General features: G+C 42.5%; 1 protein-coding gene across 1 annotated transcript; it reads left to right on the plus strand.

The window, feature by feature from the left end:
• The first annotated feature begins 15,209 nt into the window (after positions 1-15,209).
• On the plus strand, positions 15,210-20,179 carry LOC127582818 (trafficking protein particle complex subunit 6b-like). Its single transcript, XM_052038384.1, has 2 exons — positions 15,210-15,285; positions 19,752-20,179. The coding sequence occupies exons 1-2, from the start codon at positions 15,210-15,212 to the stop codon at positions 20,177-20,179; spliced, it is 504 nt and encodes a 167-aa protein (XP_051894344.1).
• The last annotated feature ends 6,036 nt before the right edge of the window (positions 20,180-26,215 follow it).

Genomic DNA, 26,215 nt, shown 5'->3' on the forward strand with positions numbered 1-26,215 from the left:
ACACCTTCTTCACCACTCTGCCTACCTGAAAAGTGGAAGGAACAAGTGTAAGATTATAGTGCGAACTCCATTGCTGGGGTAGGTGGGAATGCAGAGTTGAGATTATTAGATCATCCATGATCTTATTCATAGAGTCATAGAGTTACAGAGCTCGGAAACAGGCCCAAGGTGCCTACCTAAGCTTATCCCACTTGCCTGAGTTTTGCCCATATCCCTCTAAAATTTCCTATCCATATACCTGTCCAAATATCTTTTAAACTTTGTAATTGTACCTGCCTCTACCACCTGCTCCAGCAGCTTGTTCCATATACCCCCCACCCTCTATGTGAAAACCTTGCCCTGAGGTTCCCTTTAAATCTTTCCCCTCTCACCTTAAACCTATGCCTTCTAGTTTTAGACTCCACTCTCTGGGGAAAAAACTGTGACTATCTACCCTATCTATGCCCTTCATGGTTTTAAAAACTTCTGTAAGGTCACCTCTTAGCCTCCTTCACTCCAGGGAAAACAGTCTCAACCTATCCAGTCTCTCACTATAACTCCAGTTCTCAAATCCTGGCAACATCTTTGTGAGTCATTTTTGTGCCCTCCCAGCTTAATCAATGGTGTAGCAGGCTCAAGGAGCAGTGTGGTCTACTTCTGCTCCTAACTTGCACGTTCTATGTTCATATGCAGCATGCTTGCATCATTTGTAGAAGGTTATAAATCTGAAGAGAATGTGACTAAGCAGATGTGAGAATAGAAATATTATTAAAATATTTGATGGTTTCAGCCATGCTATAACTCTGGAATTTATTAAAAAAACAAGAATGTATTACAGCAACTATGAAACTACTGGACTGTCATAAAAATTCCATCAGGTTTACTCATTTCCTTCAGGGAAGGAAATATGCTTTCTCCACCTTGTTTGATCTATAGATGACTCCAAACCTACCGATATGGTTGACTCTTAAATAGCCCAGCAAACCAGTCAATTCAAGGGGTATTTAGGAACAGGCAACAAATGTTAACTGGGCCAAGGCTGTCCACATCCTTTGAATGAATAAGGGAAAATTGAAACAGAAGATCTCAGGAAAACACTAGATCACTATCATTCATTTTTTTTTCTCACTGTCAGTAGCTAAAATCAGTACCAAAGTTTATTAACATGTATTTCTTGCATGCCACATTACTTGGAGGCAGTGAGGGGGCTATTATCTGTATTGGCAAAGGAAGAACAGCCTTTCATCGTTGAGCAGAGAAGAGTCTAATTAAAACGGCCATGTTGTTTCCATGGGTGAAACTTTCTGATTCAAAATACTGGCTTTAGGTGGCAATGCAGTAAACCACACATGGAGCTGAGGGAGCCAAAAGGGGGCAAGTAATCCATATATTCTTGGGCTGGGGAAGAAGGGAACGATAAGCAAGTTTGAAAAGTGCAGAGCATTTTCTTCCTAAGGTTAATGTCAATTAATTCAGAAATCAGAAGTCTGTGAAGCAGATTTTCCATATTATCTTCCTATGTAATTTACCTTGTTGCAAGAAGCAAAAGAGATAAAATTTGACCAAAAATTACAGGGTTCAGAATTTTACATCTTTCTTTATTCAGTCAGAAGACAAAGGCATTACTGGAAAGGCCACTGTTTACTGCCCATTCCTAATTACCACTAAGTAAATGATGGCTAGTCACCTTGTTGATATAACAGTTTGACCCAGTGGCTTACTGGATCATAGGTATTAGATTATTTATTAATTATAATTACTAGATTATTAGATTATTTATTAACTGTATTTATTTGGTTATTAGAGGCAGTTTAGAGTAATTGAATTATATTGAAGCGAGTCTTTATTTCTGCAAAGACTAGACTAGGGAAGAGCTGTAGGTGTTCTTCCCTGAAGGACACAATCCAGTAGTGTCTTGGAGACATAAGAGACTGCAGATGCTGGAATATGAGCAACAAACAATCTTCTGGAAGAACTCAGTGGATCGAAATGGATCTATGGGAGGAAAGGAATTGTTGATGGTTCGGGTCGAAATCCTGCATCAGTAGTGTCCTGGTCTCCATTACTGATGCTAACTTCCTTTAAAAGAAAATTCCAGATCATTTAATTTTCTGAATTTAAATTCATCAGGTGCCATAGTGGGGTTTAAACTCCTGATTCTGGATTACTTGTTCAGCAGGTTAATCACTATGCTGCCTTTCTTGTTGCTTGAAAGAAGCCATTTTCTTAGTTTGCACTTGACTTAACTGTATTAGAGTGTTTCATCGCCCGTCTTTTGATAGGCTAGAAAAACTTGTTTGGGAAGATGTTCTGAATGACTGCATTCAGAAGGTTCCATGGTTATGGCCCTGGGGCATGCATTAAGTGACTAAATGCTAAATTGCACTATACAAGTTGTAAGGATTACAAAATCCACTAAAGGAATTCACCAGCAAATTGAGAGCATCATTTAAACCTGAACATAATAGTTGTTGAAGTGTTTTTTTTAAACGTGGGATGGTTTGATTAATCTGCTTTGAAACCACATGTCACTTTGCTGTTCTTTTTCTTTTTAGATTATAAATGTATTCATAGTAAGGTCTAAAAGTGCTTAAGGTTAATTTTTTCCCCAATGAGCTAACAAACAGATGCCTGTTAAGAAAATGCACAATCAACAAAAGTTGTTTGCTTTCCTCTTCAGTCTTTCATATATCTACAGGAATGAAACAATCACTTTAGTTGTTAAAGAAATTACCTCATTCCTTATTTTATCATGATGTTGCATGAAGACTGCAGAAACATGCCAGATGTTCAATCAAGTGCATCCTAAATCTTCTTGCAACATTATTCTGTTCTCAGTCTTCCCGTTCCTTCCCCACCTCATACCCAAACTTGTAGTCGGGTTTCTTTCTGCTGAAGACAGGAAAACAGACCAAAAAATTCTGGGGCTGACGAGGGAAATATTACTCTGCAAAATTTATTTCCAATACATCAGAAAATTGAAATCGGTCCAGGAGATCACATGGGTCAAGCGTTCTCCAGAAAGAAACTTAACTTCTCTATTATGCAATCTCAGGCATAATCAGGAACTGGTCCAAATCTCTTTTAGCAGCATGTAGACAGCCAGCTGGCAAAATAGTACAAGGATTCACAATTCTCTGGGAAATTAAGAACTAGCTAATAATATCTCGCTCATTCCTAACCTTATATTGCTTAAAATTATGTTCTAGTTAAAGTCTATTAATCTAGTAACCAGGATGTTATCTAGCCTTTTATTTATTTTGTAGAGCCAACCAAGCTCCTTGAGGCTTTTTAAAATTGAGATTCTTTAAGATAGAGATTAATGTTTCCTCTCTCCACTTGGCTTTTCCCAGGGCTGCTATATTATCTAACACTTCGGGCGGCTAAAACTGGGTAACTGAGCAAAATAATCTAGACCAGGGCAGTGATAAAATGGTTTATAGTGAGAGATTCTATTAATTCAACCAATATCCCGTGAGCTTTAGCTACACATTCCCTACACTGGTCACAAACTTCCAATGATGTTTGTTCAGTAACATCAAAAACATTATTTTAACCTTAATCAGCATGATTACCTGCAGGGTATTGGATTGGATCATACTCATGGCTTACTGGCAACTCTGTGCAGAATGGCTGGATGTGGAAGCTAAGGAACGAGTTAGTACTTCTGAATTCTTACTCCACATCTAGATTCACAACTGGATTGCCGTGACCCAAGAGGCCAGATACACTTCAATTTTTGCCTCTCTTGACTCGGGCATTTGTAGCACTGCTTAGTTCATCTAAATGAGGTTGCTGACCTGTATGAAAAGATAAGTGATGGTAAGTGGTCTGTGTTTTTCTCTATTTTAATTAATATTAATTAATTCACATGAAATTTATCATTTTAATTAATATTTGCAACATTTTGTTTATTAGATCTGTTTGAATTTGAGAGACATTTAAAGCCATTGGCACTTTGGGACTGAGGCCTAGTTGCTGGCAATGGATAATTCCACTTTATGGGATGACTGCAGCAATGAGGCCCTGAACTTGTTTAGATGCTTACAGATACAAAATGTCACTGCATTTGCAGAGAGAGCACAGGGACTGACCTCAAGCACAGGATTGTGTGTTGGTCTTAAGAACCTGTATGATACCACACATTAAGTTTCATTTGCCAATTTGGCCCAAATCCCTAGCATATTTAAATATCCTTGCCGTACAGCCCAGATCTCCTGGTGGCCAGCCATTTTAATCCCACTTCCCATTCCCAAACCGACATATCTATCCACGGCCTCCTTTATTGTCAAGTTGAGGCTAGATGCAGATTAGAGGAACAGCACCTCATATTCCTCCTTGGTAGTCTCCAATCTGATGGTATGAACATTGATTTCTCTAATTTCCAGGAACCACTGCCCTCTGTCCCCCCCCCCCTTTGTTTTTCCTATCCCATCGGCCCCATCTCTCCTTCCCTTTCACCTACCCCACCCTCTCGATCTGCCTCTCACCCACACATTCCTCCCTCCGGTTTCCCTCCTCACCTCTTTCCCTTTATTCCATGGTCCACTGTCCTCTCCTGTCAGATTCCATCCCCTTCAGCCCTTTGTCACTTCCACCCATCACCTCCCAGCTTCTTACATCATTCTCACTCTCCCCCTCCCTCACCCGCCTGTCATCCCCCTCTCACCTGGATCTACCTATCACCCGCCAGCTCTTGCTCCACTCCTTCCCCCCACCTTTTTGTGCTAGCTATCTCCCTCTTACTTTCCAGTCCTAATGAAGGGTCTTGACCCAAAACTTCAACTGTCCACTTCTCTTCACAGATGCTGCCTGACCTGCTGAGTTCCTCCAACACTTTGTCTGTTCTTTAAATATCCTTGCACTTGATTGGACTTCTCCACCATTTTGACTGTTGTACAGAACCCAGAGCCATCTGCAAACTTACTTTCCATTTTCCTAATGCTGTTGTTTACATCATTAATAAAGACTGTGAAAAACACACAATGCCACTTGTATCACTCCTCCAAACTGAATCCCAGCAAATTTCATGCAACCAGATTATAGTGAATTCCTAATTCAACATTTCAGATTTGCCCAGTTACCTCAGAATTTCAGGCTGTGAAATAATTTAGTGTGAGGTATCTTAGCAAACACTTTCTGAAGGTCCAGCTAGATAATACCCTTTGGATTCCCATCATCCACTACTGTGGTGACTTTGCAAAAGTTCCTCAGGGCAGTGTCCTGGGTCGAACCATCTTCAGGTTTTTCCTGATTTACCGTCCTTCCATCATAAGGTCAGAAGTGGGGATACTCACTTTATTTGCAAACCCTCAGCAAATTAAGCCATCTATGCCTGAATGCAACCAAACCTAGGTGATTGGTCTAATAAGCAGCAGGTTACATTTGTATCACTAAAATGCCATACAATCATCTTCTCCAAGAAGAGGGAGTCAAAGCATCCATCTATGACATTCAATGGCACTGCCATTGCCAACTTCCAACCTGGGGGGTGGGAGGGGGGGTGGTCACCATTGAACAGAAGCTCAACTGGATGAGCCACATAAATAACAAGGCTACAAAAGCAAGGCAAATGTTTAGTGTCTCAATTCTAGATATCACCAGGACCCAGTTCCACCAGTTCCATCAGAAGCGTGATGGAATATTCTCAACTTGCCTGAATGAGTCCAGCTCTAATACTCCCAAAAAGATCAATGCCATCCAAGACAAATCCATCCATTTTCTTGGTACCTCGTCAATCAATCTGATCAATTCATTCCACTATAGCACTGCAACATGAATCATCTACAAAATGCACCACAGTTGCCCAGGCCATCCTCACAGTACCCCTCAAACACACAACCTCTACTGCTCAGAAGAGCAAGGGCAGTAGGTGCATGGGAACATCACTACTGCAGGCTTCCCTCCAAGTCGCACACCATCCTGATCTGGAATTTGTCGCTGGTCCTTCATCATCACTGGGCCAAAATCCTGGAACTCCCTTCCCAAGAACAATTGTACTAGTTGAAGAAGGAAGCTCACTATCATCTTCTCAAGGGCAATTAAATATGAGCAATAAAAGCCTGCTGTGGCAGCTATGTCCAGATTGCAGAAAAATGAATAAATTAAAAAGTATACAAGGAAATAAGAAAATAGGAACCGGAGTAGGCCACCAGGCTCTCAAGCCTGCTCTGCTATTCACTATGATCATGGCTGATCCCTTTGGACTGAAAGATGCAGGCAAGAAGCTCACTCAAAGTCAATTACATCTTTTTAATCACCATGGGTACCTATATGCCTCTGAACCCCTATCAATTTTGAACTTCACTAACTTGACCAAGATGATATTACTACTCATAAGGCTTGTCCATAAGTAGCATGTGGAATAATAGCATATCAAGAGGAGTATGGACTAATGCTGAATAATAATTTAGTCACTTTGCCAAAACCTGATAGACAGTGTTTATCTGCCCTGCTATATCCATTAATAGCTTTTGATGATGTTTAGACTTGTGCTGCTACTAAAAAAAAGTTATTGCGATTTGAGCCACAAATACGGACCATTTCCTCCAGCACTCTGGTATGGTTCCGTGGTGCAGATGAACAAGGACATACTAGATTCTACAGTTAACCCTAATTTTCTCTTTTAATTTAGTAGTGGTTGGAACTCTGTGTTGCTTCCTGAATCAATTTCCAACTGTGAATCTCATCATCTTCTGATGATATTTTTAAGCATTTGTTTCCCTTCACATAAATATGGAGGTAATATATTTCACAAAACTAATTTTTCTATTTCTTTGCTTCTTGACGAGAACGTTTCTGGATTGTGTCCTTCCATCCCAGCCTGTTAGTTTTAGAAAAGCCTTTTCATTACTTGCATGCACTGAAAGGCATAGTTTTTGCACATAATGTACCTAAAATGCCACTGAAGGACTTGATCGATGATTTGTGGAGCTTTTTAGAGTGTTTCCTCTATCCTTTTAAATGCTTTTCTTTCATCTGAAATTATGTAGCTAGTTCCTGAAAAAGGCAACAATGACACTGGTTATTGAGGAGAGGCAGAACATTGCTGAATAAATCTGCTCTTTGGGTACAAACTGGAAATAAGTTGGTTTAGATGCACGATCAGAACTTCAGTCAATTCAACTGACTCAAAGCAGCATGTGGCCAGGAATTTTCTTGGGGCACCCACAGACTTGCTGATGTAATTTTGGAGGAAATCCTAAAATCATCACCAGTGGGGTTTCCCCTTGTCTTCCTCTGAAGTTCTAGTGGTTGATTGGGAGAACCCCCCCACCACCCACCCCAAGAAGATTTGTGGTGATAACCTTTAATGATGATTCATTATTCTGAAGTGTCAGTTAATATCTTAGATATAAACCTCATAATCAGGTTTAAAGACAAGGAAACAGAGTAAAAGCAATTCAAAGTAATAGGTAGATTAACATCAGCATGCCAACATATGAGGGAGAATTTCAAACAGATTTAATGAATTAGTGAAGTGTATCTAAATTTGGAGTGAAAGCTTATAAAAATAGTTTGCAAATCTCATTAGATGTCCAGAGTTCTCTTCTCTGTTCTCCTTTGGGAGAAGCAGAAGATTGTCATTAGACTTAATTCACTTCAGATTCAGTTAAAACCACCCCTGAACTACCTGAATGCTTAAGGAATCCAGGCATAGTTAGATGAGCAGTTTGACCACAGTTTGCCCTCTCTGTTGATTGGGACATTCCAGAACTTGCTTCATGCCATTTGAGTGCTTCAGGGAATATTCTGATGCTGTTACTTTTTCCTTGCATTTGTAGGCTGGCTCTTACTGGAAGGAATGATCCACTTCCTATTTTTTTGTTACATAGAATCATAAAGATTACCTGGAATAAGCACTTTGGAAACAGATCATTCAGCTCAACCAGTCCACTTATGGGCCACTAAAGCCTGTGTCATCCTTCCTCATCTCACTCTCATAATCTTCTATTCCCTCACGTGGTTATCTAACTTCTCTTAAATGCATCTGTCCTATTTATTCAACTACCCTCTGAGGTAGCAAGTTCCACATTCACTCTGAAGGCAAGGATGCTTCATTTGAATTCAACTTCTTCTTGACTATCTTATATTGATTTTGTTCTTCTTCACAGTGGAAAGAAGCTCCCTGTGCCATCCAGATTAAAATGTCAATAAAATACAGATGGGCAACTTTCTTGGATTGTGGTAAGTATTTCTCTTGTGTTCTGCTGTGAGATTGTGTGCTAACTGAATTGACCATCTGGAAGTCTCCATCAGTGGATTTGCTTCAATAAATTACACATTTAATTAGTAAAGCCTACTAATATATTGGAGTTGAAATTAAAAGCTTAGAAATTCTATCTTCTACATTTTTATGCTCTATACCATTGAAGTAAAGCATAAAATCCATCGTGTTTTCACATAATGGAAAATTGAAACTTATGTTTTCATGTGCATACAAACCAATGCATGGAAGATTCAGACTTGGAGTACATAAGGTAATCAAAATACAACACAAGTTTGATGTCACTGTCGCAATGTTAGAGTGTGAATAGTTGACTGGGAAAAAGCATGATCAGCAAGGCAAGTCTTAATTGAAGTAAGAAGACTTGCTCAGACAGTCATTAAAAGTCAGTCTTAGGGAGTCCACTGTGGAAGTCAGCGATGGATTTTTTGCATAGGACTAGATGGAGCAGGTGTATCGGTACTTTGCAAGAGGGATTTCTATATCCTTTATTGGGTGACAACAGGCAAGACTGATCACTCCAATTGTTGTCCTGAATATCTATCTCTGGCACATGGTGTCTAATTGAGCATCAGAAGTGGAGTGCCCATTCCTGTATCTTTCCTGCCCATTCCTAATACTAGGTTGCCAAATCAATGACACTGTATGATCTGCTGTGCACCACTCCTTGTTCAGTGAACCATTCAGTGCCTTCTGCCAATGAGAACCCTCTACCCCCCGTCTCATTCCTTTACCTCCCTTTCACTGCCTCCTTAAATTCCACACCTTGGACCAATTTTTTAGATATTCCTAATAAAGTCTGTGAAAGCATCTGCAATCAGCTTTCAACATTATTGTGGCAAATCAATTGAAAGTTGTTGTTGGTGCTGTTGTAATCAAGCTCACAGTACAATATTTCTATCCAGCAATGATTCTCACCCTCATGTCATCTGGCATTCATGCATGTTGTCTGTTCTGCATTTCCAACACCGTAGTCCAATCAGCTGTTATTCTACTCCTCCGATACTGATATGTAAATGGCAGATTGCCCATCCTGCTTCAACCTCGGCTCCAGCTGCTGTTTTTAAATCTCCTCTCCCTACATCCATCTCAATGGGCTGGCCTTGCACTTAAATCAGCCATGGACGCCTGGGTTGAGGGAAAGCTGGCATTTAAATATCACAGCCCTGTGAGAGCTGTCAGGAATGTACAAGCCTGGTGCTGCTGAGTCCTCCATTTTTGGAGAAACTGTTCTGCCAGGAAGAAGCCTGAAGGAGGAATTGACCTCTGCATTGGATGACCAGCAGCCTACTTTTAGCCCTGAACTGGGACCTCATTCTCTTGCAACTCTTGTTTCTCCCTCTCTTGGTCATTTTGCCTCCCACATCTACCTAAATGTGAATTAATGTGCTGGTCTTTTTAACCATGTAAAGTTGCAATTTTTAAAAAATTTCATGAAGGCTGCTGAATTAAACCTTTTTATTGTAACTTCTGCATTCAAGTTCTTCCTCCAATACTATTTTTTAAAGTGCTGAAGTCATGTCGCAAGATATCCCCATGCCCTGACTTTCAGTTTCTAGTATTTTGGCACATCAAATGTTCATTTATTTTCTGCTCCTGGACTTTCTCAAAATCTACATGCAAAAACTGTCCATACTTTTGAAAATTAATTTGTTAAATATTGCTCATCATTCACTTTAACTTATAATGTGTGTTAGAATGCCCCTAAAATCTAAAATCAATAATGTAATGATATTTAGTATTTTTAAGTTGCATATTTTTTCAAATAAATTTATGGAATAAAAAAGAATTTGTAATTTTATTGCATCTTTCACAACCTCAGCTGTCCTGTAGTGCCTCATAGCCAATGAAATGCTTTTGAAGTGTAGCCACTGCTGTCATGTCAGGAGTTGAATCTGCCACCTGTTGCACCCCAAGGTGGAAAAAATTGTATCAGAGCAATTAAGATAAAATGGTTAATTATTCATAAAACTAGCAAAATCATTAGAGGTTCGTTGAAAGTTCATAGTTTATGAGGAGGCCAGTTCCTTTTTACATATTACATAGACACAATGGATAACAATGCTGTTTGTGCTACGTCACTGTGGTCTTGGCAGCTATAGTGCAAATATCTACACAAGACTTCAATGGAACACCAACATGAACTAGAAGCAAACCTTGGTACAGCACAGCAGTTTTGATTAAGGGTTGGTGCTGGTGACCTTCAGAAACAAAAACAAAAAATTAAGTATTCCAGTGTGGGTCCCCAGATTAAGAGACCTTTGTAGCGGTTGCTACCGCGGAATAAAACAAGACACGAATCGGAGGATTGCCAAACAAGAACTGGTTTATTTTCCCGTCTTGCGCGGGCCCTTTAAGGGAGAAAGTTCCCGCCCAAAACAACCGGCAATGACGTAAGTACTACATCATCAAGACTTTCCCGCGCGCGGGTTCTCCCTGTCGCTTGGAAAGACGAGGCCCGCCGCCATCTTGGGCCTCGTTGCTCCGACGCCGCACGACTCGACTGCCGAGCCGGTTCACCCGACTAAACGGTGAGTCGCCACACAACCCCCCCCAGAACCGGCGATACAGTCCCCAAGGTCCGTGGGCTGTGCCAGCTGCCGCTTAGGGGGCCGGCCTCTGCGTCGCGGCGTTGCAACCTCGACAGGTTGTTGCAGATCCAAATGGGCCGGTTTGAGGCGGTCCGCCGTGAAAACCTGTTCGCTGCCTCCAATGTCCAAAATAAAGGTGGATCCATTATTCCGTATGACTCGGAACGGTCCCTCATATGGTCGTTGCAATGGCGCCCGAGGTATGCCCCTGCGAACGAAAACAAACTTACAGTCCCGTAGTTCCTTGGGCTGGCAGGATGGGGCTTGACCGTGCCGTGAGGTGGGAATCGGGGCCAAGTTGCCAAGCTTCTCGCACAGTCTTTGTAGGACTGCTGGGGGTTGTTCCCCTTGGTCCCGAAGGGCAGGTATGAAATCCCCGGGGACAACTAGGGGCGCCCCGTACACAAGCTCAGCTGACGAAGTGCGGAGGTCTTCTTTGGGGGCAGTGCGTATGCCGAGCAGGACCCAAGGCAGCTTGTCAACCCAGTCAGGACCCTTCAGGCGGGCCATCAAGGCTGATTTCAGATGGCGGTGAAAACGTTCCACCAACCCGTTTGATTGAGGATGGTAGGCCGTGGTGGTGTGCAGCTGCGTCCCTAGCAGGTTCGCTAATGCAGCCCAGAGACTGGAAGTGAATTGGGTGCCTCTGTCTGAAGTGATGTGGGCCGGAACACCAAAACGTGAGACCCAAGTTGTGAGCAGCGCCCGGGCGCAGGAATCAGTTGTGATGTCAGTCAGGGGGGTTGCCTCAGGCCACCTCGTGAACCGATCCACGATGGTAAGGAGGTACCGGGCTCCTCTTGAAACCGGCAGAGGGCCCACGAGGTCGACGTGTATGTGGTCGAACCTCCTACGGGTAGGCTCGAACTGCTGTGGTGGGACCTTGGTGTGTCGCTGGATTTTTGACGTCTGGCAGTGCGGACAAGTCCTGGCCCACTCACTGACCTGTTTGCGCAGGCCATGTCAGACAAATTTGCTGGCGACCAGTCGGACAGTAGATCTGACGGACGGGTGCGCCAACCCATGTACCGAGTCAAAAACGCATCTCCGCCAGGCTGCAGGGACTATAGGGCGGGGCTGACCCGTCGCAACGTCGCAAAGTAGGGTCCGCTGACCTGGACCAACCAAGAAATCTCGGAGCTGCAGACCCGAGACTGCAGTTCTGTAGCTGGGCAGTTCGTCGTCAGCTAGGGCCATGTAGTCGACACCCCAGGATAGGTTGTGGATGGTTGGTCTGGAAAGGGCATCAGCAACGACATTATCCTTTCCGGAGACATGTTGGATGTCAGTTGTGAATTCGGAAATGTAGGATAAATGTCTCTGCTGACGAGCTGACCAGGGATCGGAGACTTTGGAGAAGGCAAAGGACAGAGGCTTATGATCGGTGAAAGCGGTGAAAGGCCTGCCTTCTAGAAAGTATCGGAAATGCCGGACCGCCAGATACAGCGCTAGAAGTTCCCGATCAAAAGCGCTGTACTTCAGTTCGGGCGGTCTAAGGTGCTTGCTGAAAAATGCCAAGGGTTGCCAGCGGCCTTCGAGTAGCTGTTCCAGTACCCCACCCACCGCGGTGTTGGACGCGTCTACCGTGAGGGCAGTCGGGACGTCAGTCCTGGGGTGTACAAGCATCGTGGCGTCTGCCAGGGCGTCTTTGGCCTTAACGAAAGCAGCCACAGCCTCGTCAGTCCAGGTGATGTCCTTGCCCTTACCAGCCAGCAGCGAGAACAGAGGGCGCATGATACGGGCTGCTGCAGGGATGAACCGATGGTAAAAGTTGACCATCCCAAGGAATTCCTGTAGGCCTTTGACTGTGTTGGGGCGGGCAAAATGGCGGATAGCGTCCACCTTGGCGGGTAGGGATGTTGCCCCGTCGCTGGTGATATTGTGGCCGAGGAAATCGATAGAGTCAAGTCCGAATTGGCACTTGGACAGGTTGATCGTGAGGCCGAAATCGCGGAGGCGGGAATACAGCTGGCGGAGGTGGGAAAGGTGTTCCTGGCGGTTACGGCTGGCGATCAGTATGTCGTCTAAGTAAATGAACACGAAGTCCAGGTCTCGGCCTACCGTGTCCATCAGCCGCTGGAAGGTCTGCGCGGCGTTCTTAAGGCCGAACAGCATCCGAAGGAATTCGAACAGGCCGAATGGGGTGATAATCGCAGTTTTGGGGACGTTATCCAGATGGACCGGGATTTGGTGGTATCCCCTAACGAGGTCCACTTTGGAAAAGATGCGGGCCCTGTGTAAGTTTGCTGCGAAGTCCTGGATGTGCGGGATGGGATAGCGGTCCGGGGTGGTGGCGTCATTCAGCCTGCGGTAGTCGCCACAGGGCCTCCACCCTCTGGTGGCTTTGGGGACCATGTGCAGGGGGGAGGCCCAGGGGCTGTCTGACCTGCGAACAATCCCCAGCTCCTCCATGTGACGGAACTCTTCCTTTGCCAGGCGGAGCTTGTCTGGAGGTAATCGTCGTGCTCGGGCATGAAGGGGTGACCCTGTAGTAATGATGTGGTGTCGTACCCCGTGTTTGGGCCTAGAATTTGTAAATGAAGGTGCCAAAATTGATGGGAATTCGGCTAGGAGCTTGGCAAAATCGTCGCCAGAAAGGGAAATGGAGTCCAGGCGCGGGGCTGGTGGGCTGATTTCTCCCAGGGGATAGGTCTGGAGAGTGCTAGAGTGGACTAACCGCTTCCTTTGCAGGTCGACTAACAGGTTGTGGGCCCGAAGGAAATCGGCTCCTAGGAGTGGTCAGGTGACGGTGGCAAGGGTAAAGGTCCAGGTAAAACGGCTGCCGCCAAATTGTAATTGAAGTGTACGGGTGCCGAAAGACCGTATCGTTGTACCGTTGGCGGCATTGAGTAGAGGACCTGGTGGCCTGTCACGAGTGTCGCGGCCGGTCGGGGGCAAAATACTGACCTCCGCTCCAGTATCAACGAGGAAATGCCGTCCAGATTTCTTGTCCTGAACGAAGAGGAGGCTCTGTCGGCGGCCAGCCGCCGTAGCCATCAGCGGCGGCTGGCCCTGGCGTTTCCCTGAAACTTGCAGGGTGGGCGGCATCGACGGGCCTCCACACCCCACCTCTGATGGTAGAAGCACAGCTGGTCACCCGTGTCGTCGTCTGCGTTCCTGGGGTGTGGCTGCTCGGTTGCTGGGGCTGGGCGAGGCAGGCGTTGGGCTCGCGGCCTGGTGATTTGACTGACGGACGAACCGCTCTCGCGCTTGGCCCTCCACAGGACATCTGCCCGGGCGGCCACCTCACGGGGGTTGCTGAAGTCGGCATCAGCTAACAACAAGTGGATGTCATTGGGGAGCTGTTGGAGGAAGGCCTGTTCGAACATCAGGCATGGCTTGTGTCCCTTGGCCAATGCCAGCATCTCATTCATTAGGGCGGATGGGGATCTGTCCCCCAGGCCATCCAGATGAAGCAGGCGGGCGGCGCGCTCACGACAGGAGAGGCCGAAGGTCCTAATCAAAAGGTCTTTGAAAGCCGGGTACTTATCTTCCTCCGGAGGCGACTGGATGAAGTCTCCAACCTGGGCAGCTGTCTCTTGGTCCAGAGAGCTAACCACATGGTAGTACTTCGTGGAGTCGGAGGTGATCTGCCGAAGGTGGAATTGCGCTTCGGCCTGGTCAAACCAGATGCTGGGCCGAAGTGTCCAAAAGGTGGGCAGCTTGAGGGCCACTGCGTTGGCTGTTGCGCTGTCGTCCATTGCGCGGGTCCAAAAGCCGTTTAGACCGTCGGGGTCACCAATGTAGCAGTTGCTACCGCGGAATAAAACAAGACACTAGTCGGAGGATTGCCAAACAAGAACTGGTTTATTTTCCCGCCTTGCATGGGCCCTTTAAGGGAGAAAGTTCCCACCCAAAACAACCGGCAATGACGTAAGTACTACGTCATCAAGACTTTCCCGTGCGCGGGTTCTCCCCATCGCTCGGAAAGACAAGGCCCGCCGCCATCTTGGGCCTCGTCGCTCCGACGCCGCGCGACCCGACTGCCGAGCCGGTTCGCCCGACTAAACGGTGAGTCGCCACACCTTGAAAAGCTCTTTTTGTATTTAGGTACCCGAAGACAAAGAGAAAGTTTTTCAAAGTCCATCCGTGCGAGTCTTGGCTTAATGCCAGTTTAAGAAGGTGCCCAAGAAGAAGCATCTACCAAGACTAAACTGGCTCACTGTTTGTTAACCACTTAGTTCCATCTGTTATGGATCATAGTATACATATTCTTTGTAGTTGCAGTTACGGCAACAGTAATTTATTTACAGAACAATAAACTGCTCTATTTCTTAACTCTCTTGGTAACCTGTGGTCTTCAGAAAAGGATGACATCTTGTAGTTGGTGATTCACAGTAAAAGGACTGGAATATTAGCTGGTGCATGAAAGCTGACCAATTGTCCAGAATGATAGGATTAGAAGTTACACAATGAGAGAGATTTCCATACTAGATGCTGGTGTGACTGTTGAAATGTCCTTCCTGGAAAAGAGGCAAGGTTTTACTGGTTAGTTATCAGCTCCTGAGAGGAGAATGAGATGCACGTGTAAAGATCCCAAAAGTTGGGTGTTTGGTTTCAAGTAGACCCTGAAAGAGAGGACTGGTGCCTGAGTCTGGAAAAAAGTGAAATCAGATACTGCAGCATTGGCATATCACAGGGAGCAGCTAATAGAGAGCTTGCAGAAAAAGACTGGTGAAATTGGGGTTAAAGACACACTAAAACTTGTAGACAGATATAGTGAGAATTTTGAATGTGTGTCTTTTAAACTTGCTGAGTACATTCAGCAGTAAATAATTAAGTTAAAGCAAGGCTGAGATAAGCTGATATTCAGAGCTAACATATGTGCGCTACATTTAAGTTAAAAAAACAGAGGACGACATCCAGAAGGTGCAATTGGGTGTGTGGATATTTCACAGAATTTATTACATTTGCAGCAAACAGCTCTTGAAAGAGCACGTAGCTTGTCTAAGTAAACAACAGTGAATGCTGTGTACCACAGGGAAATTCAAAGGCATGGGAGTTGGGGATGGGGAGGGCTTTGGGTGAAGCGATTCCCAAAGGTAGATCCAAAATTCAAACTCCAACAAGTAAATCAACATCTAACAGTTGTGACCACCTTCTCCAGAATGGATGCAAGAGACTCCAGGCTCTTGCTGAGGTAGCATGAATGACAAAGAATACCTCCTATGTGGAAGTAAAGCAGATGTGCTCATCCCATTGTGCCTGGTCACCCATGATGAGGCAAAATGCCAACAACAGGAAGAAGCAGCCTGAGGCCAAGATGAAGACTACACCCTAAGTGACCACAGTGGCCAATGAGGCCACTAATACCAAATACCACCACATGTAGCCCCTCATTGAAGGTCAGGTTCTGAAAGGTGAACTGACAGTGGACACCAGACCCTTTTTGGCTGCATATTCCTCAGATTTAAAACGAGAGATGGACAAGGGAGTCCTGACCAAGGGCCTGATAGTAAACATCAAAGCTGTCTTGTTCAAAGCACTGAGAATAGAGAGGATTGACCTGCACCAAGTCCTGACCAATACCAAGCTGAAGTGAGAGCCTAAACACTCCCATGACCCAGAAGAGGAGTCCCTAAAAGATATTTAAAGTTGCAACAGGCGATGAACTATTGATGTAAGGAGAGGATAACATGAAGATGCATGAGTAAAAGCAAGCGAGATTCTATTTGCATAAAAGTATGTCTGAAGTTTGCCTTGTCTTTCCTTGTTTGAAATTACGTCTTTAAAATGTGCCTACTCCTTGTGTTCAGTATCAGTCACTTCAGATTGTAGTATTACATTTGCTGTGGGAAAGATTCAGCATTCATTTTTACTTATGAGATCTTGAGTCATTATTTGGTTTGGAACTGATTTAACACGTGTGAGTGTTCCATGATGTTTAGGGTTTATTATCCAGAGATAAATTTTGGCCCTGAAGTCTCAATTCTAAGCTGTGGTATTTGGTTTTAAAGTAATTGGGCTGTAGCTGGAAATTGATTTTGTTTCACTCAGTGTCAATTACAATAAATGAGTGACAATTAATTTTGCCCAGTTATGTTCAATTTTTTTAGTTATCTTCAGAAACCCAAAGCTGCCCAAGGAAAGAATAACACCATGTTGCAATCACTGGGATGTTTACAAGCATAAGCTTCTTTTGTCCCTTTTCCATGTATTGTTTTACCTCTTATAAAACAGTAACCTGAACTATGGAAGATAAGGACCTGGATACCACAATCGCCATGAGCAATTGCAATTAAAATATCTGTAAATGAAGTTTCCACAAAATAAAAAAAGGCATCAATTGAATAATAGGAATTGGCATTTTGGGATTTTTGAGGTGATTTTGTTGCCCTGACTAATCCTTGATTCTATGGAAACATTTAATCAGACTTTGGTAGTTACAAGGAATGTCTACTTCCCTAACTGGACAGCTTAACCCTTTGGGATCCCAAGTAAAGCCATAATAGCGTTTTAAAAAAATACATGTATTGTTAACACTTTTGAACCACAGGAGGTATAACTGGAGACCCATTTCTGGAAACCTGGGAACTTGACTGCAAGCATCAAATGGCACAGTATGGTGACATCCTGTGTTTAGGATTTTGCCTGTTGAGGGTTTGAACTTAACCAGTTAGGGTTATTTGTTACTTTTCCAAATTAAACTACACCTAGGAGTTTATCAGAGGTTGAGGGGAATGACAAAATCTTGATTGATAAAATTTCACTTTGGAGGGGAGAGTGGAAACATTGCTCTGTATGATGAAGCATATTTTTAATAAAGGAAACAAAAGTAAGTCTTGACAAAACCTATCAACAATGTTTAGGTTTGGATGTTGAAAGAAAAAAATTGAAAAAGGCACATTATATCAGGACATGACACTATCCAACAGAACAACTGGGACCAAGTAGGAATATCTGATCAATGTTTTAAAGGTGTAATAAAAATAATTTATAGGGCTGGAAGATTATTCCAGAACTTCAGATTAAGAGGATTTAACTTATATCCTCAATCACAAACATAGAAATTACACCAACAATGAGAAATTTTCCATAATTATTTCTGAGTTGGGTTAAAATACTTGGCCATAATTCACTCACAGAAATCAATATTCATTTTAAGTTAGGAAAGGTATAGCTAAGAATATTTATCAATTACTTTTTCCTTGGAGGATTTTATATCTTTGTCTATGAATATTTTAAGAGAACTGCCCTTTTCCTCTGATGCAGTTTTGAAGATTACCTGAAAACTAAAGAATGGCTTGCATTGTATGTGACATGTAGCACAATACAGGACAAGGGAATTAGTGAAAAAGGAGAAAAGAGAAGGGCGCAGAGGAGAAAGAGTTTTTTTGGAGTCAATCCGTGTATGTCTTAGCTTTCCTTGATTTAACACCTCGATTAGCTTAAGAAGATAACCAGTTAAGAAGCAGCTGCCAAGATTGGGCTACCCTACTACTGTCAACCACCTTATTCTACCTTTTAAAGGTCACATGTATATTTAATATAATTGTATTCTGATTTGTGAAACTGTCATTTCCTCACAGACTAACACACCAGTCTATTCCTTAGCCTTTTGGGTAATCTGCGATCACTGGAAAAGGATATTTTACAAAAGTTCTACAACAGCAAGGTGTTAAATGACTAGATAACTGGTTTTCAAAAATATTCACTGAGGGATAAATGTTTGCTTGGGCACTGGGTAAACTTCATATACTATAGGAGCATTCCATGAGATTATTTACATTTGATCTAAAGGTCAGTGCCTCTGATAGTGTATCATGCCTTGGTACTTCATCAGTTAGCCTTGAATTTATTATCAAGTTTTTCAAGTGGGATGTATTTTACTGAAGTTTGCTATACAAATGTAAAAGAGAAGTCACATGGAGGATTTTCTGTGACCACTAGTGGTGTTTTCTCTGCAGTCTCAGTAGAAATATTAAGGGTATTGTCTTAAAGATATTTTAATTGTTGTAGAACTTGCCCCATAATAGAATCACTGGGTTTTTTACAACAGCAGCAGCTGTACAGAAAGAAGAAAGAAGTTCTTCAATATTGTCAGAATGTAGGTTTTCTACAATGCATTAGCTATTGCATCACGTTGAAAAATAAGAAATCATTTGGCTGAAATAACTCATTACAAAATTATACCCTTTAGAGGAGAAACTTCCATTAAGAATAGAAGAAATTAAAATTAATCCAAAAGTTTGAGGTCTGCCATGTGTTAGTACTGGTTTAAAGAGTACATAATTGCATTGTGGTTTATTTAATTTGAACTATATTTATTGGTTGTAAATTTTTAGGATTGGATTAAGTTATAATTTTGTAATTTCAGCCTTCTAATCTGTAAAATATACTTCAAGAGCATAATAGTTACCACCACCAAGATTTCTTACACCAATTTTCTCAAGTCTACGTTGGCTCAGTTGAATTCAATTCATATATGTTAGATTTGTGCAGAGAAGGAACACAGCCTCTGTGAAGTCAAATGTGCCAACACACTCCCCGGAAAAGGAAAGGAACAGCAGCTAAAATTCCTACATTTTATAATCTCTTCCAGCAATCCCTTCCAGAAATGCACATGTTGGATAACGCCTGGTTCTGGGCTTGATGTTAACCCTCTTCTCACTCCAGGTTTGAATACTGTGGAATGACTTTCCTGTCTGGATTCAATACCGCATAATATTCAGTTTGGAGTGATACTGGAGATGAGAAGTGCTAGTGGTATTTTAAACCAGCGAGGTTGAAAATTTAACTGCAAGTGAATTTTACATGTTGCACTACTGTCGATATTGTTCAGGGGAGTTTTATACTGGAATAAAAGTGCTGGGGGGAATAAAAATCCTGCCAAAAATGTCTTCATGAGTATTAAGGCATCTAGAAAAGTGCCCAAAATTTCTTTACTCAAGGTTAAGTCAGATTGCTACTACATAGAAAAGAATGTTTTCACAAGGGTAGGATATCAATTTGAGGGAAAAATTGCGAGGCCGAGCCTGGAGACCGAGGCCATGGAAAATGCATTTCCACGTTGGAAGGAATGGGTTTCCGTGCAGGACAAGGTCTGATCGAAAGATTCACTAAAGAAACACCTTTGTTCAAAGATGAGCTGGACATCATGAAATTTATTTGTAAGGAATTCTGGACAAACCTCTTCCAAAAACAGATTGACAACCTGCGGACAAATCACCGGGGAACCTATGTGCTTCAGGATAACCGATTTCGTCTCCTTACTCCAGTGTCCAGTGGGAAACAATACTTGGAAGAAGTGCCAGAGTTCTTGGCATTCACCTGTGGACTGTTGAGAGGTGCTTTGTCCAACCTGGGAATTGACAGCACAGTCACAGCGGAGGTTTCTGTGATGCCACCATGTAAATTTCACGTTGTGATCCAGACATCCTAGGACTCTGTGTGGCTGGACAAGGACCAAAGAGGGAGTAATGAAGCTTATTAAAGAAAACTGGGGCGGTGGTGGAGGCAGGTACATTGGTCAAATTCAAGAGATTGCTAGATAAGCATATGGAGGAATTTAAAATAGAGGGGGATATGTGGGGGGAAGGGGCTAGATAGTTTTTAGGTGAGGTTTAAAGGTCGGCACAACATTGTGGGCCAAAGAGCCTGTATTGTGCTGTACTTTCTATGATTCTATGATAACTAATATCCCTACTCTAAACACAATTTTGATTAATACAATTTCCACTTATATAACATCTGTTCACAAAGCACCCAAAACAAAGGTGTTGTGCAGATGAAAACTGGGTTAACATTTCTGAGTTCCTTGAGAAAATTACCCAAACTTCATTTTCAAGCAAAAGGGACTTTGTTTTGTTTGGGCCTCAGGAATAGGCGGAGTGAGCATTGGTATTTGCCTCCATTGCAGTCTTCTCAAAATGTAGGCATTTACGGAGACCTCCCTGGTAAATTCTGGCAGGAGCGTCAGACTGGCATCAGAATTGGCAGTCAGAATGTGATTCCATGCACAAAGAACACGCTTCCAGTGGGGAGTATTCTTCACTAGCCTGTCCTGGTACTCTTCCAACTCTCTTCCAACTCTCTCCCAGCACTGCAGCACCCATTCATTCTTGGCAACACTCTCCACTAGCTGGAAGAGTTTTGTTCATATAGTATTACATCTCTTTAAGAGTAGGGTCCAAGGATTCCACCTGCATTGTTATGTTGTAGCACCTGTGAGAACTTGTAATACACTGACAATGTTGTTGCAGTGTAACATTGCATAGGGAAGCTCGATAATACTCTTCCGGAAAATCACACATTTAAATTTCTCACTCCTCATGTGACTTTCAAAAAACAGCTTTAGGGGAATCTACACCACTGTTTCAGTGCCAAAAATACAACATTTCTATGTCATCATCTGTGATTTATATAGAATTTATGAATTTAGCTATGCAAATCAACCAGAATAATAAGAGCAATATTTATTTTAGGTCACTTCTTTATTGCAGTGACAACTTCTTTCAAAAACAACACAAAGCACTAACATAACATTTGAAGAAAAGACGATGCTAGAACGATCATGTCAGAAAGTATGGTGAGTAAAGCATCTATTGTCTTATTTGTGAATAAATTGACAAGTTCCTTGCCAATGAATTGGAAGAAGGCAGACACCAGGAATAAAAATAGGTTTTGAAGGACAGGAAACAAAATTTACCGATTCAGTTTCTCTCAACTTGTAGCTTCAAGTTGGCACAAACTCGAGTGAATTTGCCAATAAACAGCCATATCACCAACTACCATAGTTTTTCATGGAACCATGCAGAGCTAGAAACTCTTATCAATTATACAATGCTTTTGCATACTATGCAGAGGAAGTTATTCTAAAACCCCATTGTTAAATAATGTTCTTCGTGCCTGATTCAGGCACTTTCAAAAACATTTTTCAGGCCCTCTGTGTGAATATATCCATGCATCCACAATGTCATCAAATGCCTGAGCATCACATATTTGGATGTCACTGCTGCAAAAGTAATTTTCATTGACACATTGTAAGAGAGGGAATTGAATTGCTGGTGCAATGAATGTAGATAAAGGCATGTCCAGATTGTAGTTACTGTATGTATTACAAATAAAGTATGTTTTTGGAAAAATAATTGCTCATTTGAAAGTTGTGAATTTTACTTGGTATTTAGTTTCATCCTTACTGCTAATATTCTTTGCATCTCCCATTACATCTTCAATAACTCCCTTTACCTCATTCGCATGTTCAGCCCTTGACCATTTGATTGTTTATCTACTCCTTGATGCTCCATCCCAATGTACTTTTCACTGATGCCGTCCTTTTGCCCCAGTGTTACTGCTTCCCTCAGTGACCTTTCTCCTGCAGTGGTGGAGTTGGTGTAGGAAAGACCTTTGTATGCATTTTCATGCGTCTCCCATGACACTGAGGGCATAATAGAATATTGGTGCTGGGCAGCTTTGCAGAATAGTGATTCCACATGGTGCCTATTTAATACACTAAACTTATAAGATTCATTCTAGTGATGTCATGAAGTAGAATGTGCTATTTTTGGTACGGACATATGTGCACAGTGAGAAATGGCTTTTCCTCAAGAAATTTTAAATTGATACTTTAAAATAGGCCAAGTGAGAAATGCATGGATTGTGCATGGAACTGGGAACACATCTCAATGATGACTCTGTAACAGGAGGTTTTACATAGCTTGTGGATCTAAATTATCTCTATAAATTGATGTAGGAATTGGTAAGTAAGTGAAGCTGGAAAACCAGTAACTGTGCACAAAAACCTGGACTAATGATTTGGCTTTGAAGCCAGTTGCTTGTAATGTCTCTCACTATAAAATATAGAGGGGATCAGGTGGCTAATTCAAAAGAGTAGGGAATAAAAGATGGAGCAGAAATAGTTAATCTTCCACTACTTATCTGAGCTCAAATGGGGACTCAGTGATGATTAAAGTGCAAGGCTGCATACTGTGCCTTGATCAGCTAAAAGCCCTCCAAGCCACTAGAAGACACACAAGAACATTCTTTACAGTCATTAGCAGATAACAAGCACTTTATTATTGCAGACATTCACCACGCTTAAGATTCCTGCTTTCAGCAGAAATCAGTCAATTATTTGTTTAATCTACTTATTAATTAGTTATTTATTTTATAATATTTACATACATCAGTTCAAACACAACTTTCATTAACTGCTGAAGACAGATTTCAGATGTCGGTGAAAACAGAAATGCTTTGTGAGCTATGAAATTTAATTTGGATTTAATTTAAAATTTAAATTAACCTCCAGTCAGTGAACACTTTAACCAGCTATCTTTGCTTTTCTTCTGAAACTTCCATGGTTTACTCAGAATTTTTCAGCTCACTCTTGACTGACCTCCTTCATTTTGCTGTCCATAAATGAAAAGTTATCCAAAATTCTGAAACTCAAATCATCCATGACTTGCATGCTTGGTGATCTAAAGTGGCTCTTGGTTAAGACAAGTCTTGATGTTAAAATGTTCCCATGCCTCTATAATCTGCAATTCCCCTTTGAGATGTCTGTGCTCCTCCCACTCCAGTCAATTCATCAATCACAAACAATTGCTCCACTATTGTTAGCTGTGTCTTCAAATGTCAAGGCCCGTATCACTTGAATTACGTCTCAAAATCTCTCCAAATTTCTATTTTTCTTTCATCCTTCAAGATATTCCTTCAATCATTTCTCTTTAGCAAAGCCTTAATATCCCCTTCTGTGGCTGAGTGTTAATTTTTGCTCGATAGTGCTCTTATGAAGCTCTTTGGGGCATTTTACCATGTTCTCATTGTTCCATTAGACTTTGCTTTATTAGTTCACAAGTAGAGTGTCATAGAGCAGGCACAGTAGTGTAGTGGTTAGCGTAGCGCTATTACAGCGCCAATGACCTGGGTTCAATTCTGGCCGCTGTCTGTAAGGAGCTTGTATATTCTCCCCATGTCTGCACGGGTTTCCTCTGGGTGCTCCAGTTTCCTCCCACATTCCAAAGACATACAGGTTAGGAAGTTGTGGGTATGCTACGTTGGCGCAGGAAGTATGGTGACACTTGCGGCTGCCCCCAGAACGCTCGACACAAAAAGGTACATTTCACTGTGTGTTTCGATGTACATGTGACTAATAAAGATATCTTATAGAGTCTTTCAGCATGGAAACAGACCCTTTGGCCTGAGACTGTACCGACCATCGAAAATCCAACTGCATGAATCCTACACTAATTTTGTTTTATTCTCCCCACATTCCCCTCACTTCCCCTTGATTCTACCACTCACCTACACACTAGGGACAATTTACAGTCTCCAATTAATCTACTAACACACACATCTTTGGGACGTGGGAGAAAACCGTAGCATCCAGAGGAAACCCACATGGTCAAAGGGAGAACGTGTCAACTCCACATAGACAACACTGGAAGTCAGGATTGAACCTGGGTCACTGGAGCGGTGAGGCAGCATCTGTACCGACTGCACCACTATGCTGTTTGTATGCTGTTGTAAGGATTGTTTCACATGAATTGCCTAATATGGAATGAGCTACTTGCAAAATAGGGAGACCACGGTTGCTTTCCTGTGTTGTTTATTGATTTCAGCCCGTGTTCTGATGAGAGAACTACAATATGGCTGGGTGGAAAGGAGACCAATCTGACTGCAGTAACTACCAAGTGGTCTCCCTGCTATTTGCCACTGGGAAAATAATCATCTGGTTCTTTCTCAGTTATCGATTCCCAGTGGTGGGGAGTATATCTTTGTGTAGCAGCCTGGACTCCATTCATTAAGAAGCATAATGGACAACTCCAAGAAAAATACAGGGAGCAGCATCAATAACTGTACATGGCCTTTTTCAACCTCACTAAAGGCTTTGACAGTTAGTCAAAGAGCATCCTCAGCATGTTTGGCTGCCCCAGGGAAGTCACCTCCATCCCACAAGTACTGTGTGAAGGCATGCAAACTGTGATCCTAACCAACAGGTGCACTGCAGATCCAGTGTAAGTGCAGACTGATGTCAGGTAAGGCTGCGTTATCGCTTTAACACTGTTCTCAGTCTTTCTCACCACAACATTACCTCAGCTGGAGTAGAGCTAGCAAAAATGGTAGAAAGAATGCAGCACTTGCTATACTACCCATCCTCCCAACCTATCTAACACCTCCTGGCCTCCCTATGGCAGAGTCCCACATTGATCCTGACACAGGGCACCACATTGGCCTCATCATCTACGTCGGAACCCACAGAACTGGAATTGAAGACAGACACAAGAGAGTGCAGATTCTGTAGTCTGGAGCAAAAAACAAACTGCTGGAGGAATTCAGTAGGTGAGGCAGCACCTGTGGAGGCAGAGAGATGGTTGATCTGCATCAGGACTGATGGTTGACCTGAAACATTGACCACCTCTCTGCCTTCTCAGATGCTGTCTGACCCGTTGAGCTCCTCCAGCAGTTTGCTTTTTGCTCTGGGATTGAAGAGAGTCTTTTTCAATCCTAAGGGGCAGCCTAAGAAGAAGAAAAGTAGTTTGCAGGTTCCTTTGTTGTGTTAGTGAACATGGAAAAGTATCAATTAATGCTCCTTACTGCTGCACAATTGGCATCAGTAAAAAAGATGAAATACTTAAATTTACCTGACCATTTGTCACATTGATGTTCTGAAGTACTCGACAATTACTGTTGAAGTGAAATGTCAGCTGACATTTTGGACCTGCAATAATCCATAAACAGGGATGAATTATGTAGAAAATGTAAACCTTTTATTTGCAGTTCAGGAAGGTTGTTGCCTGTAGGACAAAGGTACACATATATAAGGCTATGACAGATGTTACCCACTGAACAGTGGTTAGTTCAAATATGCCTGGGTATATTTTTGTCCCAGCCACCTGAATGGTAATCTAACAGAGCAGATTGCTTGGGATTGTACGACTGACCTTGGCAGAAAACAGGTCAAATTATGTATGTTTGAAAGATTTATCATATTTATTAAAGGTTATTTATATGAAAGGATACTAAATCAGGATCAGCTTGCAATCTAATCTGTTCATATAAATCTCTGTATTTTATTTGCAAGAGTTTACCATTTCTGGAGTAAATCAAATTTTCTGTAAAGCACTTTGTGGTAAAAGAACACTTCTTCATTAACAGTGGCAGCTCTTATACTTTTATAGCTGTCAGTTCCAAATAATAAATAAATATATGCTACAAGTCCTTTCAGATGAGGATGGAAATGGCCTTTACAAGAAAGAAGTCCCTGGGAGAGCCCTCAGTTTAAATGCAGGCTTGGCAGGAAGGTAAACCTTGAGTTCAGGTGACTTATCATTGTCAGAGAACTCTAAGATATAAGCTAAATGTGAACAAATGGGACGAGTTTAGTTGGAATGGATGAGTTAGGCCAAAGGGCCTGCTTCTGTGCTGTATTACTCTATGAATCTATATTCAGGTGAAAAAGAACTGTACAAAATAAGCA

This window comes from Pristis pectinata, chromosome 25 (genome assembly GCF_009764475.1).
Source record: "Pristis pectinata isolate sPriPec2 chromosome 25, sPriPec2.1.pri, whole genome shotgun sequence".
Taxonomy (NCBI): domain Eukaryota; kingdom Metazoa; phylum Chordata; class Chondrichthyes; order Rhinopristiformes; family Pristidae; genus Pristis; species Pristis pectinata.